Here is a 21594-nt window from a genome sequence, read left to right as displayed (position 1 = left end):
TGCCATATCTCTCAACCTCTTCCAGCAAGATATCTATACAAAGCCATAAACAAAAGTGATACAAAAGCCCAAAAATAGGGACAAGTTTTAAACATTGATCTTACAAACTTAGAAAGTTGATCGAATGCATTAGCATGAATTTTCTGAAGTGTAGAAGTCTGATTATTATAAAAATAATGTACTGCATAAATGTACTGTAGCAGTGCCTTTTCCTCCAATCATCATCAGAAAACACAGTTACTTATTCATTTCATGTTATAACACTTTCCTGCACTTAAGAGCTGTTTGGGGCAGAACAAAATAAAAGGGTTAAGAGTTACGGTTAGGCATTAATAATTTTTTTATAAATTATTATAACAAATTTTGTGCTGGTAGGAGCCGATATGGTTAGGGATTATTTTGTAATGCTTTTAACAAAGTATTGTGCTGGTAGGAGCTAAAGAGCTGTTTGTGGCAGGACAAAAATAGAAATTTAATCTTCTTCTGAATTACAACCCCGTAAAGAATTAATGTCTTCTGTTTCTTGGGAAACAAAAATAAAATAAGAAAACTCCTCCTTCTGAATTAAAACCCACTGGTGAATTCCTTTCATTAATAAACCTTGTTTGGCTGGTCTGAATACCACTGTTCTATGTAAACTACGCAGGAAGCAATATATGCATGACGTCACAGACCAATCTTATTCATGCCACATTGGCATATTGCATCACCGACTTTTGCCTTGTCAATTACGCAGACCACGCCCATTCATGTGCTAAATTGACGGAGCATTACTAATCCATTCCTCAACAAAACCACGAGGTAAACGTTAAAGGTATGCATAGCTCTCAACCTTCTATCTCCAAAATGAGGAGCACTAGCCCTCATAATGTGGGACAAATAGGCAAAATGTGGAACGCGTACAAATGGCTTACTAATAACTTCAGCTAGGAGGGTCATAGGATGGTTAAAATATACTGGTTTTACTTATAAGGAACATATTTTAATGAATTAATATGATTTCTATCTACCATGGATTTCACTTAAAATAATTCCCAAAACTGAATGTGTTAGACAGTTTCAATGTGGAACTTCGAGAAACAGTAAGACCCCAAATGAGGTACGTTCCTCATAACGAGGTATACTGGAAAGGCATGGAGGTACGTCACAACCAATATACTATTGTTGCTGTCGCCTCTCAAAAATTCGAGGTTGGCAAAAATGAAAAAAAGTACCACGACCTGGGCCTGCGTCAGGCGCGCACACACACACACCTCGATCACTGTGGTGTTACAGACCAGTAGTATGACAACTACCGCAGTTATAAACACAGACGTTTAGTTATTCAAACCAGTACCAACACACTCCACCCAGCAACGTCCATTTCAGTGGAGGAGGAGCTTCAGTCACGCGTGTCTTGTGACAACTATTTACTAACCCAATAAACAGCTGATAAAGTAACCCAAAAATCAAACAAAGGTTAGAGACGAGAATTAAATTACACAAACTGAAAGAATACAATCATTCCGTAAGAAGTGTGTGTTGCCTCAGCATACAACTTGATTAACTAAATACGGAATGATACAGACACCATAATACCTTACAGCATTTACATACTTCCCTTAATATGTGATCTTTTAAAGGAAAATCATTGCATAAAAAGAGTCGAACTATTACACAAGTCGCTCAATTTTAAATTTAGCTTTCTCCGACGCTGAACACCTCTCAAAGGCGGTATCAAAAACTAAACAAACCCGAATTTGTACATGTAAAACAAAGATAAGCATTTCAAAGCTATGAAATACATCACAGTTACCAATATCATACAGTTAGGAAGTCGCCACGCAAAACATACTATCAAGAACACGGCACGGAAGTATTGAAATATATACACCTATTACTCCATTTTGTTGTGGATACACCTACAGAGTTTCTAATATATACATCACAGATTGAAATATATAATTTAACTTCCTAATTAGTTTTCTCGCAAGCGTTAAGAGAGTGTGCGTTTTACCTTTTCCAAAGAACTTTCCAAACCCGCTCATATTCGTTTTTCTTCTGAATAATATACAATAAATAAATGTAATACAAATCCAGTTATGCACCCACTCGTTGCAGCACTTCTTCCTTTTAGCTTTTTTTTTCTCAAGAAGCTTTATATACTTTGGTTTTGCTGGTGAAGACACACCTTCCTTACTTCCTGATTATCCTGACATTGGGGAAGGCAGTTTGCCCAAGGCACAGTCACGTGTGTATTAATTTTAACTGAGTTTTCAACGCAAAATTCAAGATAATACGAAGTTGCGACGTTAAAGGTGTATCGATGCTCATTTCATGTTGTTTGTATACATATCTATGTTTTTCCAGAGCTTCTCAGGAAAAAGCGGAACCTCTTGGAGAGCAATAGAAGTCTAGCCTGCTTAGAATATTTTATAAGGCAGTTATTAACTAAGAAGTATATACCTACATGGGAAAAAGCGAGAATACTGTATATATATTTTCAGGTGTGCCGGGGTATAGAGTTGGCTTTGATCTTTACGTGTTTTAATGCTCATATGTGTGGTTAGGGTAGGTCTCAACTTTTTACTTCCAGACGCAGGAATATAGGCAGGGAACATATGCAATTGTGTGCTGTCTATTGCTACCTAACAAACCACCTGTCATTTGAAAAATGGAACGTTCAACCCCACCCCCTTAACATTCTTTTTTTTCTTTGCATCATTTTCCCTCTAAAAACATGAAATACTTATCTTTGACTTTGTGTTTTCTACGAGACTCCTGTTGGAAGCATTAAATTAGGCAGTTGTGGGTATAGCTTAAAAAGCTAAGGTGTCTTTAAGTAATGTATATAGTATATTCCGCAGTGGTACGGTGGTAACATTGTTACCTCACAGCAAGAGGTTCTCCCGTTCGATTCTCGGCTTGTCTTGGGAGTGCCTTCTGTGTGGAGTTTTCATGTCCTCCCCGCGTTTGGGTAGCGTTCGAAAAACATGCGTGAATAAATAGGAATGATGCCTGCGTTGAAGGTCGGGCCTCGAGCTGGCACCTCGGCGTTTCGTAAAAAAATCTACTGCCAATCATTTGTGGACCGGTGTTCCGCTGTGGCGACCCCTTACCGGGAAAAGCAGCAAAGTACCAACAGTATGCCTAGCTACACTCTTGTTCAGAAGAAGGTACAAGGGTCTCAAATCAGGGGTAATTTTTAAATAGTAATACTGATCTGATAACAGAAAAAAAGACCCAATAATAGATTAGCATGCATTTTCTGATGTAAATTAGGTCCATATTTTTAATGACGGAGGAAGATTTTGAACCAAAAGTGGGACATCCCTGAAAATCATGGGCAGGAAAGAGGTACGGGTGGGGGCAAATTCCAATAACCATTTGAGTGTGTAACCACCAAAAGGAAATTGTGACTACATTCCTTGCTTACAATCTTTGGTATGTCCCATAAGCATATATAACGTTATCTGTGGATTGTTCCACAAGCACATACAGTGTCATGGATGTCACCATGCATGCACTAATGCCTTACAAAATTAGTTTTGAGTAATGGCATTTTGTTCAACTTAAAGACACTGAATATCTCATCCTTACATATTTAATGTAGGGTTGCCACCTTTTCAAATGCCCAAAGTGGGACTTTTTTGTAGAAATGTCAGATTTTGCAGGGCAAAACATACCCACGGCTAGTACAAAGGACAGAACTTCACTTTTTTGCCTAAATAAAAAGATTATTGTAGTATTTTAGTTGCTTATTCTGTTTCTTATAACATTTAGGTGTCTCAGATACAAAATAACTGTTTTATGCAACTATTAAAGAAAATATATGACATTTTTTGTCCTAAAATCTCAGGACATTTGCCATTTCTTTCAATTTTTTTGCAGGACACAACTGCCCAATAAAGGACTGTCCCTCGCAAAGTGGGACAGGTGGTAACCCTAATTTAATGTGACTGTTTCTTTGCCAATTTGCAAATAGATACAACAGCCAAGTGTTGCCTTTTCTTCAGTACTTAGCATCTCAGTGGTATATAACACCTACAGATTTATAGCAATACCTGAAATAAAATGTAAAGTTTCGGATTAACAAAGTGGTGTCTAAATAACAAGATATCTGATGTTGTAAATCTTTTGTTTATTCATTACAGATAGGACCTCGGTTCCGTCCTCGGAACTTATACGGCCGTTTCCCAGCTCACGCAAGCCAAAGACTCTCAGCTAAGAACCTACCCACAATGCCCTTCTCCTAGTTACTCCACATCTCATTTGCTGCGTTCCTAGTCAGACGTGTTAGCCATCTCTCTCATAGCTGTGTAGTAAAGTGTTAATTTTATGACAGTTTTTCTTCAAAATTACTAAATAGTTTAGACAAATTTGCCTTTTCTCACTGTTACCTATAACCTAAGCCTATTTGCTACCCTTTTCCTTTGTAATTTAAATTTTTTTACCTTTTTTGGTACTGTCCCTCTCTCCTGTCTTTGACAGGTCTTCCCTTTTTACTAGTGGTATTCCTTAAAATAACATCACTGGCTTTTCTCCCTTATTTTTTTTGTAGGATAGCATTGTTACCTTACCATGTCAGACAAAGCTAAGTTGGGATTTAAACAGTGTGACAAGTGTGGATGTAAGATGCCTAACTCAGATACACATGTCCGTTGTGTCTACTGTTTGGGCGTGGATCATATTAAAGCTGTCTGTGACATTTGTGCTAGTTTTAGTAATCGGATACTAGCAGAACATGAGAATAAACTTATCTTAAAAGGTTTACTCAAGACATCTTTCTCGGAGGCTCTGTCTGGGTCGGAGGTCTCACCCCCTCCTAAGACCAAAAAAATAAGGAAAAACGGAGTCACTCGGTTCCTGTATCTCCATCAGTTACAGAACTGAGTCGGCTCCGTGCTTCGCCGGTGCCCTCGGCACAGACCTCTTTGGCATCAGGATCTGTGTCCTCTCCCTCGGTGCCAACCATGATATTCACTCCTATTTCGGTTCCAATCACGGCACCACTGACTTCGGTGCCATCCTTGGTTCTCACATCATCTCCGATGACTGTACATGCCTCAGCACCATCCCCGACCACAGTGTCGACAGTTTCTTCGGCTCCATGGGCTCTGATGACTGCACATGCCTCGGCACCATCCCCGGCCACGGTGCCGACAGTTTCTTTGGCTCCATTGGCTCCAAAACTCGAATACCTGCCGAAGACAAGATATTCTTCAACTTACTAACCTTTTTTGGGGCAGAGGTTTAGCCCCTTTCTAGAAAGATCTAATTCCCCTTCAGCAGCCTCCTTTAGACCCACTAGAAGTTTTTCTGAACTAGGCCTAGTCTGGGATGTGGCCCAGCTTCTGGCAGCTAGGGGATTGCCCATTCCAGCTAGACCCTCCGTCCCTGGCTCAGAATCTTTTACCACATCTTCCCCTGTTTATCCTCCTCCAGTATCCACCCTGATCTCGGTACCGATGTCCGCTTTGGTACATATTGTCTCAGCTCTGACAGCAGTGTTTCACCTGTCGGCACCGACCACCCTTGCTGCATTGACTCAGATGGAGCCGATGCTTTCTTGGAGTGATGCTTGGACTGTACGTACCTTGGTACCTAGTACGGTACCTATTTTCTCGCTGGCACCATCTATGTCCATGGTTTTGATGGTTTCCAGTTCTATCAGAACCCCTCAACTGGAAGTGGGCTTTTCAGGGCAGGGTGTGACCCTGGTTCTGAGGTTGCCCCTCCTGGTTTCGGGCTCCCATCCCTCCTCGAGTGGGCCTGCTCTACAGGTGATGGAAAGGGTCCTTCATTCTGAAGGCTCACAGTCAGCACCAATGACATCAGTATCAGAAACCTCCTCTAGTATGCACCTCTCCCAACCTGCTATGTTGGGTGCCCAGGCACGGGAATCGCAAGAACCCCCTTTGAAGGGAACCCCTTCTCCAGAGTCCACCTCAGAAAATCCCATTGGAGAGCCCCCCTGGAAGAAACAGTGCAAGAGGAAGCACCTTGATTCCCCAGAGGAATCTATCACAGAAGACACTGATTGTGATAAGGGAGAAGGGTCCCCACGTTCTCCCCCAGACATTTCATTCAGAGACATTCTTGAAACCTCAAACAGTGGGGGGAATGGAAGTCCTCTAACCCTTCTTCTGAGGAATCGGTGTTCCTGCACGCCTTCTGTGCCCAGCCATCTACTTCCTGGGTGACCCCCACCAGCAGATGACCTTATTAAACTAATTGTGCAGCATGCCTGGAAAGCCCCGGACAACATATAACCTGTCCCCCAGAGGCCAGACAAAATTTTATCTACACCTGAAGACCAGCCCCACTGGTCCAAGCAGTTGACAGTTCATTTTATGGTTGTGGCGGCGGCCACCAAGAGGGAACGGGTAGAAGACAGTGCCACTGTCCATCCTCCAAACAGGGAGTCCCGGACCATGGACAGACTAGGGAAGCAGACCTATTCTTCAGCGACCTTCGCCATTCAGTTGTTGAATTATCTGGCACACTTTACTCATCTCCAAAGAGACCTAATTTCCAAAATGTCTTCCTCTTTGGTGAGGGTACTGCCTGATGAGGTGTGTGACACTATCACCTCGCAGCTAGCTACCCTTGAATCCATCTCAAATTCTTTGATGCGTTTGATATCTCACACCACCGACAGGGCAGATCGAGCTGCCGCATCTTGTGTTGTCATGAGATGTAATGCTTGGATGCGGTTGTGTGACTTTGCAGACCCCTTTAAACCTCCCTTTGTCAATGCACCTGTCGACGAATCTGCACATTTTGGACACAAGGTACGAGACACACTTGCACATAGTGAGAAAGATGGAAAGACTTTGTCTGCTGTGGGCATACGCTTTTCCAACCCCCAGAGGTCCTCCTCCAGGAACCGGAAGGGAGGAAAGATGTGGTTCAAGAAATCCCAAGGATCCTTAGGTGACACTCGTAGTGAACAATCCCCCCGGGGCTGAAGGGGCAACTCATATGGAAGACGCCCCTTTTGGGGTAGAAGGGGTCCGCATAACCAGGGCACCAGAGATTCTTTCTCCGGCAGACCCTACCAATGCTCCTGAGCAGCGGCCCAATTGCTTTCCTCTAGAAGCAGTCGGGGGTCGTTTTTTTCTGCATCTAAAAGCCTGGCATCTTATTACTACCAATGTTTGGGTGCAGAGAATAATATCCAGAGGCTACCAAATATCCATTCGATTTAACTCCTAGACCCATCAAACGAATCCCCAATGTACCACCCAATCAGAGGGAATTAGCAGTCTTAGAAATAGAAAAGCTGCTAAGAAAAAGAGTCATACAACCAGTCCCAACAGACCACACAGGATCCGGGTTTTACTCAAGGTTCGTTTTAGTGCCAAAAAAGACAGGGGACTGGAGACCAATCCTGGATTTCAGCCTACTGAACAAATTTATCAAACCTCAAAAATTCCAGATGGTCACAGTACAGTCCATTCTTCCCTTCCTAGGGAGGGACAATTGGATGTGCTGTCTAGACCTCCAGGATGCGTACTACCACATAAAGATGGATCACCGCTCCCGGAGGTTTCACCGCTTCCGGCTAGGAGCCAATCACTACCAGTTCAGGGCACTGCCATTTGGTCTCTTGAACAGGTGTTTCCCTATCTAGAAGACTGGCTCCTTACCACTCCGATTAGGAACCTCCTAGTCCGCAGCCTCTCTTACACTAAAGGTCTCGCTCTCCGCTTGGGGATTACAATCAACAAAGACAAATCTCAGATGTCCCCAGTGAAGACACTGGAATATATTGGAGTGGTCTTCGACACAACATCCTGTCAAGCTTCTCCCCCAACAGGCTTTTGAAAATAAGACACCAAATCCAAGACCTTCTTCCTCACACATATGTACCAGCATGTCTTGTACTGCAACTCTTGGGCTCCATGACAGCTGTCACTACATTAGTACCACTGGCGAGACTGCACATGAGACTCCTGCAGTGGCTCCTTTCCGCACAATGGTCATTGTTAACCCACACACTCAACCACATGATGCGTCTTACAAACCGTTGCAAGGAAGAAATGCTATGGTGGATGAAGCCACAAACGAATCTTTGGTGTCGACTGTTCTGTCTTCCCCAACCCATGGCCACGGTGACCATGGATGCTTCACTGTTAGGTTGGGGAGGCATTTCCAGGGAAAGGCTGTCCAAGGCACCTGGACCCTCATCAAGGCCAACTTGCACATAAATGACCCGGAACGGAGGGCAGTTCTCTTAGTGTTGCAAGCTTTCCATGCATCCCTAACCTCGGGGACCATTGCAATTCAGTCAGACAACATGTCAGTCGTCTGGTATATCAACAAGCAAGGCGGAACCAGATCTTACCTCCTGTGTTGGGAAGCCATGAGGATTTGGCACTGGACGATAAGCTTCCAATCACTTTCTTATAGCAACGCACATTCCTGGGAGTTCCAACCTTATTGCAGACAATCTGAGCAGGAACATCCTGATGCCTCACAAGTGGTCCCTCAACCCTGTAATAGCAGAACAGATCTTCCAACATCAGGGAAGCCTTGCTGCGACCTGTTTGCTTCCCCTCTAAACTAAAAATGCAGAAGCTATTTTGCCTTGATCCCCTCAGGGGGAACCACCAAGGGACACTATAATGCACGATTAGCCCCCGGGTCTTCTGTATGCCTTTCCTCCTGTTTCCCTCATTTCAAAATTTCTCCAGAAAGCTCAGAGGTTGAAAAGCAAAGTGATCCTCATTGCTCCGAACTGGCCACATCAAGTTTGGTTCCTGTTTCTATGGCCTCATCTGATTCACAGCCCGTGGATCCTGGATCATTCCCAGGACCTGTTTTCTCATCCTCAGGGACTGATTCATCTGAAACTGCACAGTCTCAAGCGCACTGCTTGGTTCCTCCACTTCCAATGATTGCCAGGCTGCCTGACATCCCATCTCCTGTTCATTAAATTGTTCTGGCCTCACATAAACCTTCCACTAGAAAGGTTTACTCTAGTAAATGGACTAGGTTCTGTATTTGGGTAAAGACCAGAACTTAGACCCTTTCTCTATGCCTATTCAAAAGATCCTATGATACCTGACTACTCTTTTACATGCAGGAGCCTCAGCTTCAACGATCACTGTACATTTAGCAGCTATCACCAATTTTCATAATGGTCTTGATAATTCTTCAGTTATGTCACACCACCGATGCAAGACCTTTTTGAAAGGAGTATTACATGTTAAACCTCCGGTCATGCCTCCCTTAGAACCCTGGGACTTGTCTCTGGTGCTTCAGTCTCTCATAGGTTCTCCCTTCGAGCCCTTTGATTCATGTGATTTGAAATTTTTGTCATGGAAAACCATACTTCTAAAAGCACTCACCTCAGTGAGAAGAGTATCTGAGCTGCAGGCCTTGAGAGTTAAGAGTCCTTACTTGATCTTCCACATGGATAGGGTGTCCCTTTGTACTGACCATTCTTTCTTGCCCAAGGTCATTTCTGGCTTTTCCATTAACCAATCTATTAACCTGTCGGTTTTCTTCCCAAGGGATTCTAATAGATGGGGAGTACCTTTTGCACACCCTTGATGTGCACCAGCAGCTTCATTGTTATTTGGACAAGACTAAATCTTTCAGAAAAACAGACTAATTGTTTGTGGCCTTTGCAGGACCCAGATTGGGTAAACCTGTTTCCAAAGTGACTTTATCCTCTTGGCTTAGAAACATCGTTACCTTTATCTACCAACAAAATAAGCTATCCTTACCTTCCAGAATAAAGGCTCATTCTACCAGAGTTATGGTTACTTCTGTAGCTTTTCATTCCAGAGCCTCTATGGATGATATATGTGCAGCAGCCACTTGGGCAAGACCTCATATCTTTATATCTCATTACAAATTGGATTTGGCCTCCAGGGGGAAAGCATCTTTTGGTTCTATGGTGCTCAGGAATATCCTTCCTTAGGGCTACCCAGGACTCAGGTAGCTGGGGATTTGGTCCTATCTGTAATGAATAAACAAAGATTTACAACATCAGATAAAGAAGTTATGTCTTACCATAATGTTCCATCTGTGTTGTAGATCTTTGTTGATTCATTACTTCCCGCCCTACTTCTCCCTGCCTGGACTCCTGGTGGACTTTAGGAACTCCTGGTTAGGGTATTTGCTCAGACAGACCTTCCTACTATTTTTTTTTCTATTACTACATCTTTTATCTAGGTTCATAGGTTAGTACTAGGCTAACTGCCCTTGTGAGACATTTTAATCCTAGCCAATTATCCCTTGTGAGACTCGAAATCTGCACCTTGTATTTGTAAGGCAAATACCTTAACCATTAGGCCACCCTCTCAATGCAAGGGGCAGGCAAACTCGATCTGGAGTAACTAGGAGAGGGACATTGTGGGTAGGTTCTTAGCTGAGAGTTTTTGGCTTGCACAAGCTGGGAAACAGCTGTATCAGTTCCGAGGATGGAACCAAGGTCTTATCTGTAATGAATGAACAAAGATCTACAACACAGATGGAACGTTATGGTAAGACATAACTTATTTTTGTGCCTCAGAGTGCTAGTACTGTGGGCTCAGTCCTGATGTCTAGTCACTATGTAGAGTCTGCAGATTGTGTGCATCCTTAGCATGTTTGCTTATTCTCAGAAATGTTTGTTTACAAATACATATTTTTATATGCTTTATACATATTGTATAAATGTGATAGCCTAGAAGGGACAGGTAGCATACTGGTGGATGGATCTTTAAGGACATTAACACAGAAACAGGTATATTAGAAATAATGAGGGACAGCTGCAGACAGAGGTATTTGAACTTGTGCAGTGACTTAATGCACAGCAGGTTTATGACATCTGAATCCGAGGAGGGTCTAGGGAGACCTGTTGCTGGAGTTAACACAGACCAGGAGGAAGGCATTCTGAATGGTATCCTCATGAGAGATGAACCCTCACACTTGAGAGGAGAAGTCAACTGATTTGTTTCTGTCTGGATGGAAAGTAAAGTTGTTTTGCTGTACATTGTTGCTGAAATTGGGAAGAGAGCTACAATGCTGTCTGAAAGTGTCTGTTAAGTACTGTTTTATTATGTCAGCTACTCAACCAGACATCTGTTTATAAAAAAGAACTGGATTTAAGGTTTGCCCTTGCTTGATTTCAGAGAAGCAACCTCACCATATGTAGCATTCAAATCCTGCTGTTTATAGCCCCTAGTCAAAAAGTCATTACTTAATAAAGCCATAGCTTCAAAACATTCTATATCCTCAGTGTGTAAGCAAAAAATTCTAAGGTACTGACTTTTGGTGATATTGTTAAAAACATGCCTGGGATGCATGCTATTATGATGTAAAAAAAAGTATTCTTCCTACATGCTTTCCTATATAGGGAGGTTTTAATATCACCATCAAAAAGATCAATTTTCACATCTAAAAAGTCTATAGTAATGGTTGAATAATTCACAGTACATTTAAAACAATTACTTGATGTTTCTAAGTAATGGACAGATTCAAGTAAATCAGCCTCTGAACCTTTCCACAATACAAAAATGTCATCCACAAAGCACTTGTAATACAGCAACTGTGTGGAAAAGGGGTGCCCACTGAGGACTACCTCATGCTCCCATTCCACCAACACTAGGTTGGCATAACTGTTAGCCAAAGGAGTCCCCATTGCAACCCCTATCTTTTGTCTATAAAGAATGTCATTAAACAAAAACATTATTTTGTAGAATCATGACCGTTAAGACACCTATACATCCAATCAATTCAGATGAATAGTCAGTACTTACAGTTAGAAAACTCTTCAAATAGGTGAAGCCCATTTCATGGGGTACGACAGTAAATAAGGTCTGTATATCCATGGTAACTAACAAAGTATGTTCAGAATAAATACCATGTTCTCTAGAATAATCACCCAACATACCCAAAAAGTGCTCTGTATCCCTAAGGACCGCACTAGCTTTTTCCAAAGGTTTTTTTAAGTAATGCTCAATGAAAATGGAAATAAATTCTGTAGCCCAACCCCTGCCTGAAACAATGGGTTGAAGGGGTGGGTTATATAAAGACTTATGGACCTTAGGTAAGCCATGAATAGTTGGTATCAAGGGATCAGCAACCAACATAAAGTCATACATGTCTTTTTCTATAACACGTTCCATTAATAAGATATAAAGGTGCTCATGGATATGGCTTATAATCCTATTTAAATCACTATTAGTCACATGTTCATAGGTATCAACGTCATTGAGCATACAAATCATGGCTGTATTATATTGTACAGTATCAAGGATTACAATAGATCCCCCTTTATCAGCGGGATGAAATGATAGCACTTTATTATTTTTAAGTTCATTTAGAGCCATACATTCATCATAAGATAAATTATAAAAGTTATGCTTGAAATTGTCCATTTTAAACAATTCACTTTTGACTGTCTTAATAAAAGTTTCAAGCACTGGAGGTATTTGTGGCATAAACAAGCTAGAACACTTTAGAGGAGCAGGCACTGTGCATTCTCCACCAAATGCCAACTTTAATGCTACATTATGAGCAAACAGTTTAACATCCAAAATAATATCTTCATAGGGTACTGAGCATGATGGTGCAAAGCTCAGACCTGTATTAAGTACACTTACTTGTGAGTCTGTGAGGATATGTGAAGAAATTGTAAATCAATGAAAAGTTCTGTTCCATACACTCTCCTCTATAGCATGGTCGAGCTCCACTGAAAACTTGCATTTCTTGCGCGTGTAGCTGAGTTTCCGCCCCCTGCCCAATGTTGTTGGAAGCCTGAAAGGGGCAGGAAAATTTGAAAAGACAATATCAGTTTCTACAGGGTTGCTGGTATCTTTAGGGCAAGCACCAGCTGCAGGAGTAGCAAAATTAGTGACATTATTTGTATTTGCTGACAATGAATTAGATAATAAACCAGTTTGATTGATCCCATGTCTAGCAGCAACATTTGTAGCACTGGAGGTGTTAGAATTTACATCAGATGATGGCAATGTCAAACTATGCTGTAACTGTTCAGTAGCAGCTTGTTGAGTAGTACCTCTTAAAGTGTCATTTGTCCGTTCGGACCCATGTGGCCAGACAAAGATGTGGCCTTGTTGAAAATCGGCCATATCCCTGGCCAACTTCCATTTCTTAACAGTTTGCTGCTTATCATCATAGGCTAGAACTTTTAAAAGGACATTGTCAGTCTCTGCCGAGTAAGTAGGTCCAGAGAACCTACAGTACAAATCCGCTTGTGCCTTCTCAAGTTTATTACATAATTCTTTCTCATGTGGAGCAAAAACATCATTAAGAAGATGAATGTAATTGATACTTAATTCTATATTAAGCATCTGCCAGCATTTTAGTAATTCTGGATAAGCATTACCATATGTGGCATGCGGAGTACCTGCAAGCCCCTAGGAACCACTTTATGGTAAATGCAGGCTTTCATATGTAGTCTTTGCCACTGCATTCTCTTTAGCTTATATAAGTAATTCTCAAAGTCTCTCAGTACTTGTTTAAAGGTATCCCAATCAGTAGGCTCATCTATTGCAATTCCATCATTAACAGAACAGCCCAAAAGTGGATCATTATCCAAAATCAATAATTGTTTAAAACGCTGTTGATTGCTCACATCCAAGTTGGGCCAATAGCCCAATTCAATATCAGCTTGTTCAGCCATGTGCTGCTCAGACACACAAAATACCAATATCAAAAAGAAAATGTGTCCAAGGAAGCCAAAGGTTACCCAGTAGGAAGTAAATACAATAAATGCTGCAAACAAACCAAGCATCCACCAAGGCTGTAAAGTATAAAACTTTAATACGCAGAGTACACAGGATAAGTGCTTTCACATGAGTTGTGCTTCATCAGAGCCACAGACTAAAACAACAGAACCCATTAAATACTAAAACATGTGCTTCAATTAACCAATAAAATACAACAATCAATTATTGATGTATACTTCTTTTCTTAAGAATTGGTTTTAAAGGAACAGAGGCATTAAGGCCATGCAGTTTATCTGCCTGCAACTTTACCATCTACTTTGTTTCTGCAATTTCAAGTCTGTTATTAAAATCACCACGCCTTTTGTTAAAATATAGCAATTGCAACACTATAAAATCAAAACTATGATCAGTAAAAATAGAAACATGTTTGGCTAGAGCATTAAGTTTTAAAACCAATTCTTAAGAAAAGAAGTATACATCATTAATTGATTGCTGTATTTTATTGGTTAATTGAAGCACATTTTAGTATTTAATAGGTTCTGTTGTTTTATTCTGTGGATCTGATGAAGCACAACTCACGTAAAAGTGCTTATCCTGTGTACTCTGTGTATTAAAGTTTTAAACTTTACAGCCTTGGTGGATGCCTGGTTTGTTTGCAGCATTTATTGTATTTACTTCCTACTGGGTAACCTTTGGCTTCCTTGGACACAGTTTCTTCTTTTTGATATTTGCATTTTGTGTGTCTGAGCAGCACATGGCCGAACAAGCTGAAATCGAATTGGGCTATCGACCAAACTTGGATGTGAGTAATCAACAGCGTTTTAAACAATTATTGATTTTTGATAACAATCCACTTTTGGGCTATTCTCTTACTGATGGAATTGCAATAGACAAGCCTACTGATTGGGCTACCTTTAAACAAGTACCGAGAGACTTTGAGAATGACTTATATAAGCTAAAGAGAATGCAGTGGCAATGACTACATATGGAATCCTGCATTTACCATAAAGTGGTCCCTAGGGGCCTGCGGGTTCTCTGCATGCCCACATATGGTAATGCTTATCCAGAATTATTAAAATGCTTGCAGATATGTAATATAGAATTAAGTAGCAATTACATGCGTCTTCTTAATGATTTTTTGCTCCACATGAGAAAGAATTATGTAATAAACTTGAGAAGGCACAAGCAGATTTGTACTGTAGGTTCTCTGGACCTACTTACTCGGCAGAGATTGACAATATCCTTTTAAAAGTTCTAGTCTATGATGATAAGCAGCAAACTGTTAAGAAACGGAAGATGGCCAGGGATGTGGCCGATTTTCAACAAGGCCACATCTTTGTCTGACCACGAGTGTCCGAATGGACAAATGACACTTTATGAGATACTACTCAACAAGCTGCTACTGAACAGTTACAGCATAATTTGACATTGCCATCATTTGATGTAAATTCTAACACCTCCGGTGCTACAAATGTTGCTGCTAGACATGGGATCAATCAAACTGGTTTATTATCTAATTCATTGTCAGTAAATACAAATAATGCCACTAATTTTGCTACTCCTGCAGCTGGTGCTTGCCCTAAAGATACCAGCAACCCTGTAGAAACTGATGTTGTCTTTTTTAATTTTCCTGCCCCTTTCAGGCTTCCAACAACATTGGGCAGGGGGCGGAACCTCAGCTACACGCGCAAGAAATACAAGTCCTCAGTGGAGCTCGACCATGCTATGGGGGAGAGTGTACAGAAGAGAACTTTTCATTGATTTGCAATCTTTCTTCACATACGCTCAAAGACTCACAAGTAAGTATACTTAATAGACATCTGAGCTTTGTGCCATCGTGCTCAGTACCCTATGAAGATATTATTTTGGATGTTAAACTGTTTGCTCATAATGTATCATTAAAGTTGGCATTTGGTGAATGCCTGCTCCTCTAAAGCATTCTAGCTTGAAACTTTTATTAAGACAGCCGAAAGTGAATTGTTTAAAATGGACAATTTCAAGCATAACTTTTATAATTTATCTTATGATGAATGTATGGCTCTAAATGAACTTAAAAATAGTAAAGTGCTAACATTTCATCCCGCTGATAAAGGGGGATCTATTGTAATCCTTGATACCGCACAATATAATACAGCCATGATTTGTATGCTCAATGATGTTGATACCTATAAACATGCGACTAATAATGATTTAAATAGGATTATAAGCCATATCCTTGAGCACCTTTATGTCTTATTAATGGAACGTGTTATAGAAAAAGACGTATGACTTTATGTTGGTTGCTGATCCCTTGATACCAACTATTCATGGCTTACCTAAGGTCCATAAGTCTTTACATAACCCACCCCTTCGCCCCATTGTTTCAGGCAGGGGTTGGGCTACAGAATTTATTTCCATTTTCATTAAGCATCACTTAAAAAACCTTTGGAAAAAGCTAGTGCGGTCCTTAGGTATACGGAGCACTTTTTGGGTATGTTGGGTGATTATTCTAGAGAACATGGTATTTATTCTGAACATACTTTGTTAGTTACCATGGATATACAGTCCTTATTTAGTATCATACCCCATGAAATGGGCATCACCTATCTGAAGAGTTTTCTAACTGTAAATACTGACTATTCATCTGAATTGATTGGATGTATAGGTGTCTTAATGGACATGATTCTACAAAATAATGTGTTTTTGTTTAATGACATTCTTTATAGACAAAAGATAGGGGTTGCAATGGGGACTCCTTGCACTAACAGTTACACCAACCTAGTGTTGGTGGAATGGGAGTGTGAGGTAGTCCTCAGTGGGCACCCCTTTTCTATTCAGTTGCTGTATTACAAGCGCTTTGTGGATGACATTTTGTATTGTGGAAAGGCTTAGAGGCTGATTTACTTGAATTTGTCCATTACTTATAAACATCAAATAATTGTTTTAAATTTACCATGAATTATTCAGCCATTACTATAGACTTTTTAGATGTGGAAATTGATCTTTTTGATGGTGCTATTAAAACCTCCCTATATAGGAAACCATGTAGGAAGAATACTTTTTTACATCATAATAGCATGCACCCAGGCATGTTTTTAACAATATTACCAAAAGTCAGTACCTTCGAATTTCTCGCTTATACACTAAGGATATAGAATGTTTTGAAGCTATGGATCTATTAAGTAATGACTTTTTGGCAAGGGGCTATAAACAGCAGGATTTGAATGCTACATATGGTGAGGTTGCTTCTCTGAAATCAAGCAAGGGCAAACCTTTCATTAAATGCTCATATGAGCCCAAGTTACCCCATGATAATTCAACCTGCCGTAAAATTAGACTTTCACTGACTTATGGCAATAATGTGCAGCAGGTCTGTAGCACAGTTAATACATTTTGGCCCATATTACTCTCAAACGACAAGATAAAATCTATAGTGGGTGATAAACCTAGTTATGTTTTTAAGAACAATTTGATTCTGGAGACAATTGTATTATAGATCTACATTTAAACCACTTTTGACTTCTGAGCGGTAGGGCACCTATCCTTGTATGAGCTGGAAAGCCTGCTGTCACATTTCTACTAGGGTAGTTTTTCAGCATCCAGTATATGATCTGATTTTTATGCTGATTGTAAGTCCCATGGACTTGTATACTTGGCCAGATGTAAATGTTGCACTTCATTCTATGTGGGGAAAACTGTTAGGATGCTTAAAGAGCGCATTCTTAAGCATATGGGTGACATTAGACATAAAAACATACTTAATGCTCTAGCCAAACATGTTTCTATTTTTACTGATCATAGTTTTGATTTTCTAGTGTTGCAATTGCTATATTTTAACAAAAGGCATGGTGATTTTAATAACAGACTTGAAACTGTAGAGACAAAGTGGATTGTAAAGTTGCAGGCAGATAAATTGCCTGGCCTTAATGCCTATGTTCCTTTAAAACCAATTCTTAAGAAAAGAAGTATACATCAATAATTGATTGCTGTATTTTACTGGTTAATTGAAGCACATGTTTTAGTATTTAATGGGTTCTGTTGTTTTATTCTGTGGATCTGATGAAGCACAACTCGTGTGAAAGCGCTTATCCTGTGTACTCTGTGTATTACAGTTTTCTACTTTACAACCTTGGTGGATGCCTGGTTTGTTTGCAGCATGATTCTTTTATATCATGGGGTAGTATTTATTACTTTTAACCTTAGAGAGGAGGATTGAGATAAGTTATTAGTTTAAGAGAGACATTTAAAGCATACTGTGAGCCAAAGGAAAATCTACCATTTGTCATTTACTTCTTACAAGAAATCAAGGTTTACAGGAATTTATTCATACCTATGAGACTGAGTTAAAGACCACAGCAAAAGGCTTTGAATTTGGTGAGTTTTATGATTAATTGATCAGTGATAGAGTATTATGTGACATTTCAAACAAACCAAGTAAAAGACAGATTGTTGGGAGACTCAGAACTGACTTTTTATAAAACAATGGATGTGTGCAGAGCAAGTGAAATTCAAGCATATCGATACAAGTCCACATTGAAGACATGTAAATACACAAGATTAAAACTGTGGCTGAAAACAAAGTGAGATTGAAACACAAAGTGAAAGTTTATGATAAGAAACTGGGACACAGAATATCATAAGAGATCCAAGTTATTTCTTCAAAAGAACCTTACAGTTAAGATTAAAGCCTTGTGCACAAGGTATGGCCATAATCTTAATAAGCAGAAATAATTAGAAGTTAATTAAACATTTAGTCTATGTAAAGGACAAAAGCCAGAAATGAAATGAGTGTGTTGAATAATTTCATAGCATTCAAACAAAGAATGAGGTGGAATTAAAGAAATAGACTGCAGTAGATTGCATAGCATACACTGAGCTAAACCCAAACATAAAACTACTGTTCAATCTCAGCCTTACTACAGGATATGTACCCAAGGAGTGGCGTACAGCAACAGTGGTCCCTCTCCACAAAGGTGGTGCCTCAACGGACCCTGGAAACTATCGCCCCATAAGCCTGACTAGCTTGGTCTGCAAAGCTATGGAAAGGATAATCATGGACCTCATAAATAAAGATATTGGGGACCTACAGACACTGGATCTTACCCAGTTCGGCTTTGTTAAGGGCAGATCCTGCCTCTTAAACCTGTCGACTTCTTTGAAACAGTCAACAAGGCCATTGATGAAGGGAAGGTGGTCCACACAGCCTACCTGGACCTCGCAAAAGCCTTCTATACAATACCCCACTCAGGCATTATAGATAGGCTCACCAGCTTAAATATAAACCCCTATGTCACTAGATGGGTTGCAAACTGGCTCAAGGACAGAACCCACATGGTTAGAATTGCTGGAGCCATGTCAGACTCCAAACCAATTACAAGTGGCATCCCACAAGGCTCAGTCCTGGAACTTCTCTTGTTCAGTATATATTTCACAGAGGAACAGGCCAACATGGAAGGACTGTGGCTGACTAAGTTCGCGGATGACTGCAAACTGGGCGCCATAATCGACTCTCCAGCCGACACAAGCATCCTCAAAAGGGCCTCATAGAAACAGACAACTGGTGCCAGAGCCATGGCCTCAAGCTAAATGCCAAAAAGTGTATAGTCATCCCCTTTGGCAAAAACAAAGTGCCCACAAATTACCACATAGGTGGTAATCCATTAAGTACAGAAGAAGTAATTAGGGACCTGGGGACCCAAGTTGATAGCAATCTCTCATTTGACAACTACGTGGCCAAAGTGGTTAGAAAAACATTTTATATAGCCCACCTAATCATGAAGGGATTCACATCTAGATTAAGGGAGGTCATCGTGCCTCTTTACTCATCCCTCATCAGGCCCATAATCGAGTACAATGCCCCTTTTGGGATGTACCTTACCAAACACCTGCAGCACCTGGAAAGACCCCACAAGTACCTCACCAAGAGGAACAAAGGGCTCAAACAGATGCCATATGCTGCCCGGTTAAAGAAACTCCAACTCTACTCAGTGGCATACCGCCTGCTCAGAGGCGACCTGTGCCTGACGTATAAAGCCATGTCCAACCTGGAATTAAGGGACATGCTGCACCTCAAAAAATCCAAATCCCATCGAGTTACACGCTCGAGAGACTTGAACCTCAGCACTGAAATAAATAGGACATGCTGGAGGGACAGATTCATAACCCAGAGGCTACCTTCACTCTGGAATAAAATCCCAGTCCAGGTTAGGCAGAGTCCCTCATTGACTCTCTTCAAGAGGAATCTTGATGAGTGGATGGGAGATCGTAGGTTTACCCCGGGTATCACTTCTGTGTCACTGTTAGACAGAGGCACAGTATACTAACCTCGAAAAAGGGCATAGCAAAATTAATTTAAAATGGGTGGCGAAAGCCAAACATACTCTGGCTAGGCTTATAAATGCCCTAGGGCAGATAGCCTAGTATGAACATATGAACCTATGAGAGCATTTGCTAGTCTGAAAAACTCATTACTAATAGCAGAAGCATTTAGTTTAAGCCCAATACTGGAATTGAATATACTGTTTTCTTAGAATCTATATTTTAACACTTTATTGCTACTTGGTCCTTAAAGTAAACTGTACTTTACTGGCATATTCCAGACCTATTTCTAGGCTCTGATACTGCCCAGACTGCTCTAGATTTGTTGCAGAAGCTTTATAAGTAGCTAGTGACTTTACTGAATTCTGTCGTAATATTTGTGTTTAAACTGAACCTGCACCTAGAGAAAGTGTATAACCATCAGAGTGACTACTTGCTGTATATGTTTTTAATGCTTAAATTGCTCACTCACGTTGAATAAGTGCATTTACGACCTGAATAACTTGTGCTAGCTATACTGGAATTGTTTTTACTGATGACTTTGAAGTTGTACAATGATTAATGATTCATTAGTTTTTCCTGATATATCTTTAAAATCTGGCAAGTGTTTGTTATGTTCTACATTGCTCTCTTGCTAAGTTTTCTTAGCCATAAACCGTAGTCCACTCTGAAGTCTGCTACTTTTACCCCCCCAAACCTCTCTGAATGTACTATTGTAAAATAACTGCATTAATGCTCACCCTAGAATCCCTGCTTTTCTCTTTTACTAGTCAAACTCTACATTTACCTGCACTAGCATACTGCAGCTCCAGCAATACAGTGTCTATGGGATTGCGGTTGGCCACCATAGTCTCTAACAACAAAAACTAATATAAATAAACATTTGTTAATCTCTCTTTTACCATGCTGTGTGTAACAGTGTCAACCATTTTTTTCAGCCATTTTGGGCTCCTTTCTGCTTTTTTTTCTTTTTCTCTTCCTGTAAAAAAAAGTAAATAGATTTGTTCTTCTGTCTCTGACTCTTTAACACATACTCCTTACCCCTGCTTGTGGCTTTTGAACAAGTAACCCTGATAAAACCTCAAAAACTGTATACTGTTGGCCCTTTCCTTTCCTGCTAAAAAGAAAAAAAAAAAAAAATGCTGAGTGTGGGTTTAGGCCCCTGCTATTAAATTTACCTGTGTGGTGGTTCTTCTGCCTCACTCCTCAGGCCACCTCCACCACCTCCCACCCCACATCCCACCAAATAATCAAATTTATACTTTAATTTCATTTTTCATTCTCTCATCATCACACAGCCTCACTACACTAACTTCCCCTTGTGTCACCCTTTCACTCTTCCCACCCCACCTCACTCTTCCCCCCCCCCCACCCACCTTCCCCTGGGGCTCTCTCAGCTCACCTATCTAAGTTTAAAAAAAACACCCATTTATACCCCCTTGGCAAGAATCACATGTTGCATCCACCAATGTGTGTGCTGTCTATGTCTTTCCACATGTCTATACAAGGCATTCATAGTTTTTTGATTTGTTATATCCAAAATGTGTTCATACACCCATCTTTTAAAATGTCTCTTACTTTTACCCACATAATAAAATATATACACTGGGCTAAATAAAAATAAATA

At 40.5% G+C, this 21594-nt stretch overlaps 1 protein-coding gene across 1 annotated transcript in view; it reads right to left on the bottom strand.

The window, feature by feature from the left end:
• The window catches only part of LOC122790936 (charged multivesicular body protein 4b-like), a 410904-nt gene extending 408683 nt beyond the window's left edge, over positions 1-2221 (bottom strand). The window contains exon 1 of the mRNA XM_044058640.1: positions 1997-2221. Coding sequence (XP_043914575.1) covers positions 1997-2027 — 31 coding nt within the window. The 5' untranslated portion in view covers positions 2028-2221. The remainder of the gene's footprint in view (positions 1-1996) is intronic.
• Between the last annotated feature and the right edge of the window lie 19373 nt (positions 2222-21594).

This window comes from Protopterus annectens, chromosome 16.part0 (genome assembly GCF_019279795.1).
Source record: "Protopterus annectens isolate FY-2018-M chromosome 16.part0, PAN1.0, whole genome shotgun sequence".
Classification (NCBI taxonomy): Eukaryota; Metazoa; Chordata; order Ceratodontiformes; family Protopteridae; genus Protopterus; species Protopterus annectens.
This window is presented reverse-complemented; position numbering and strand designations above follow the sequence as displayed.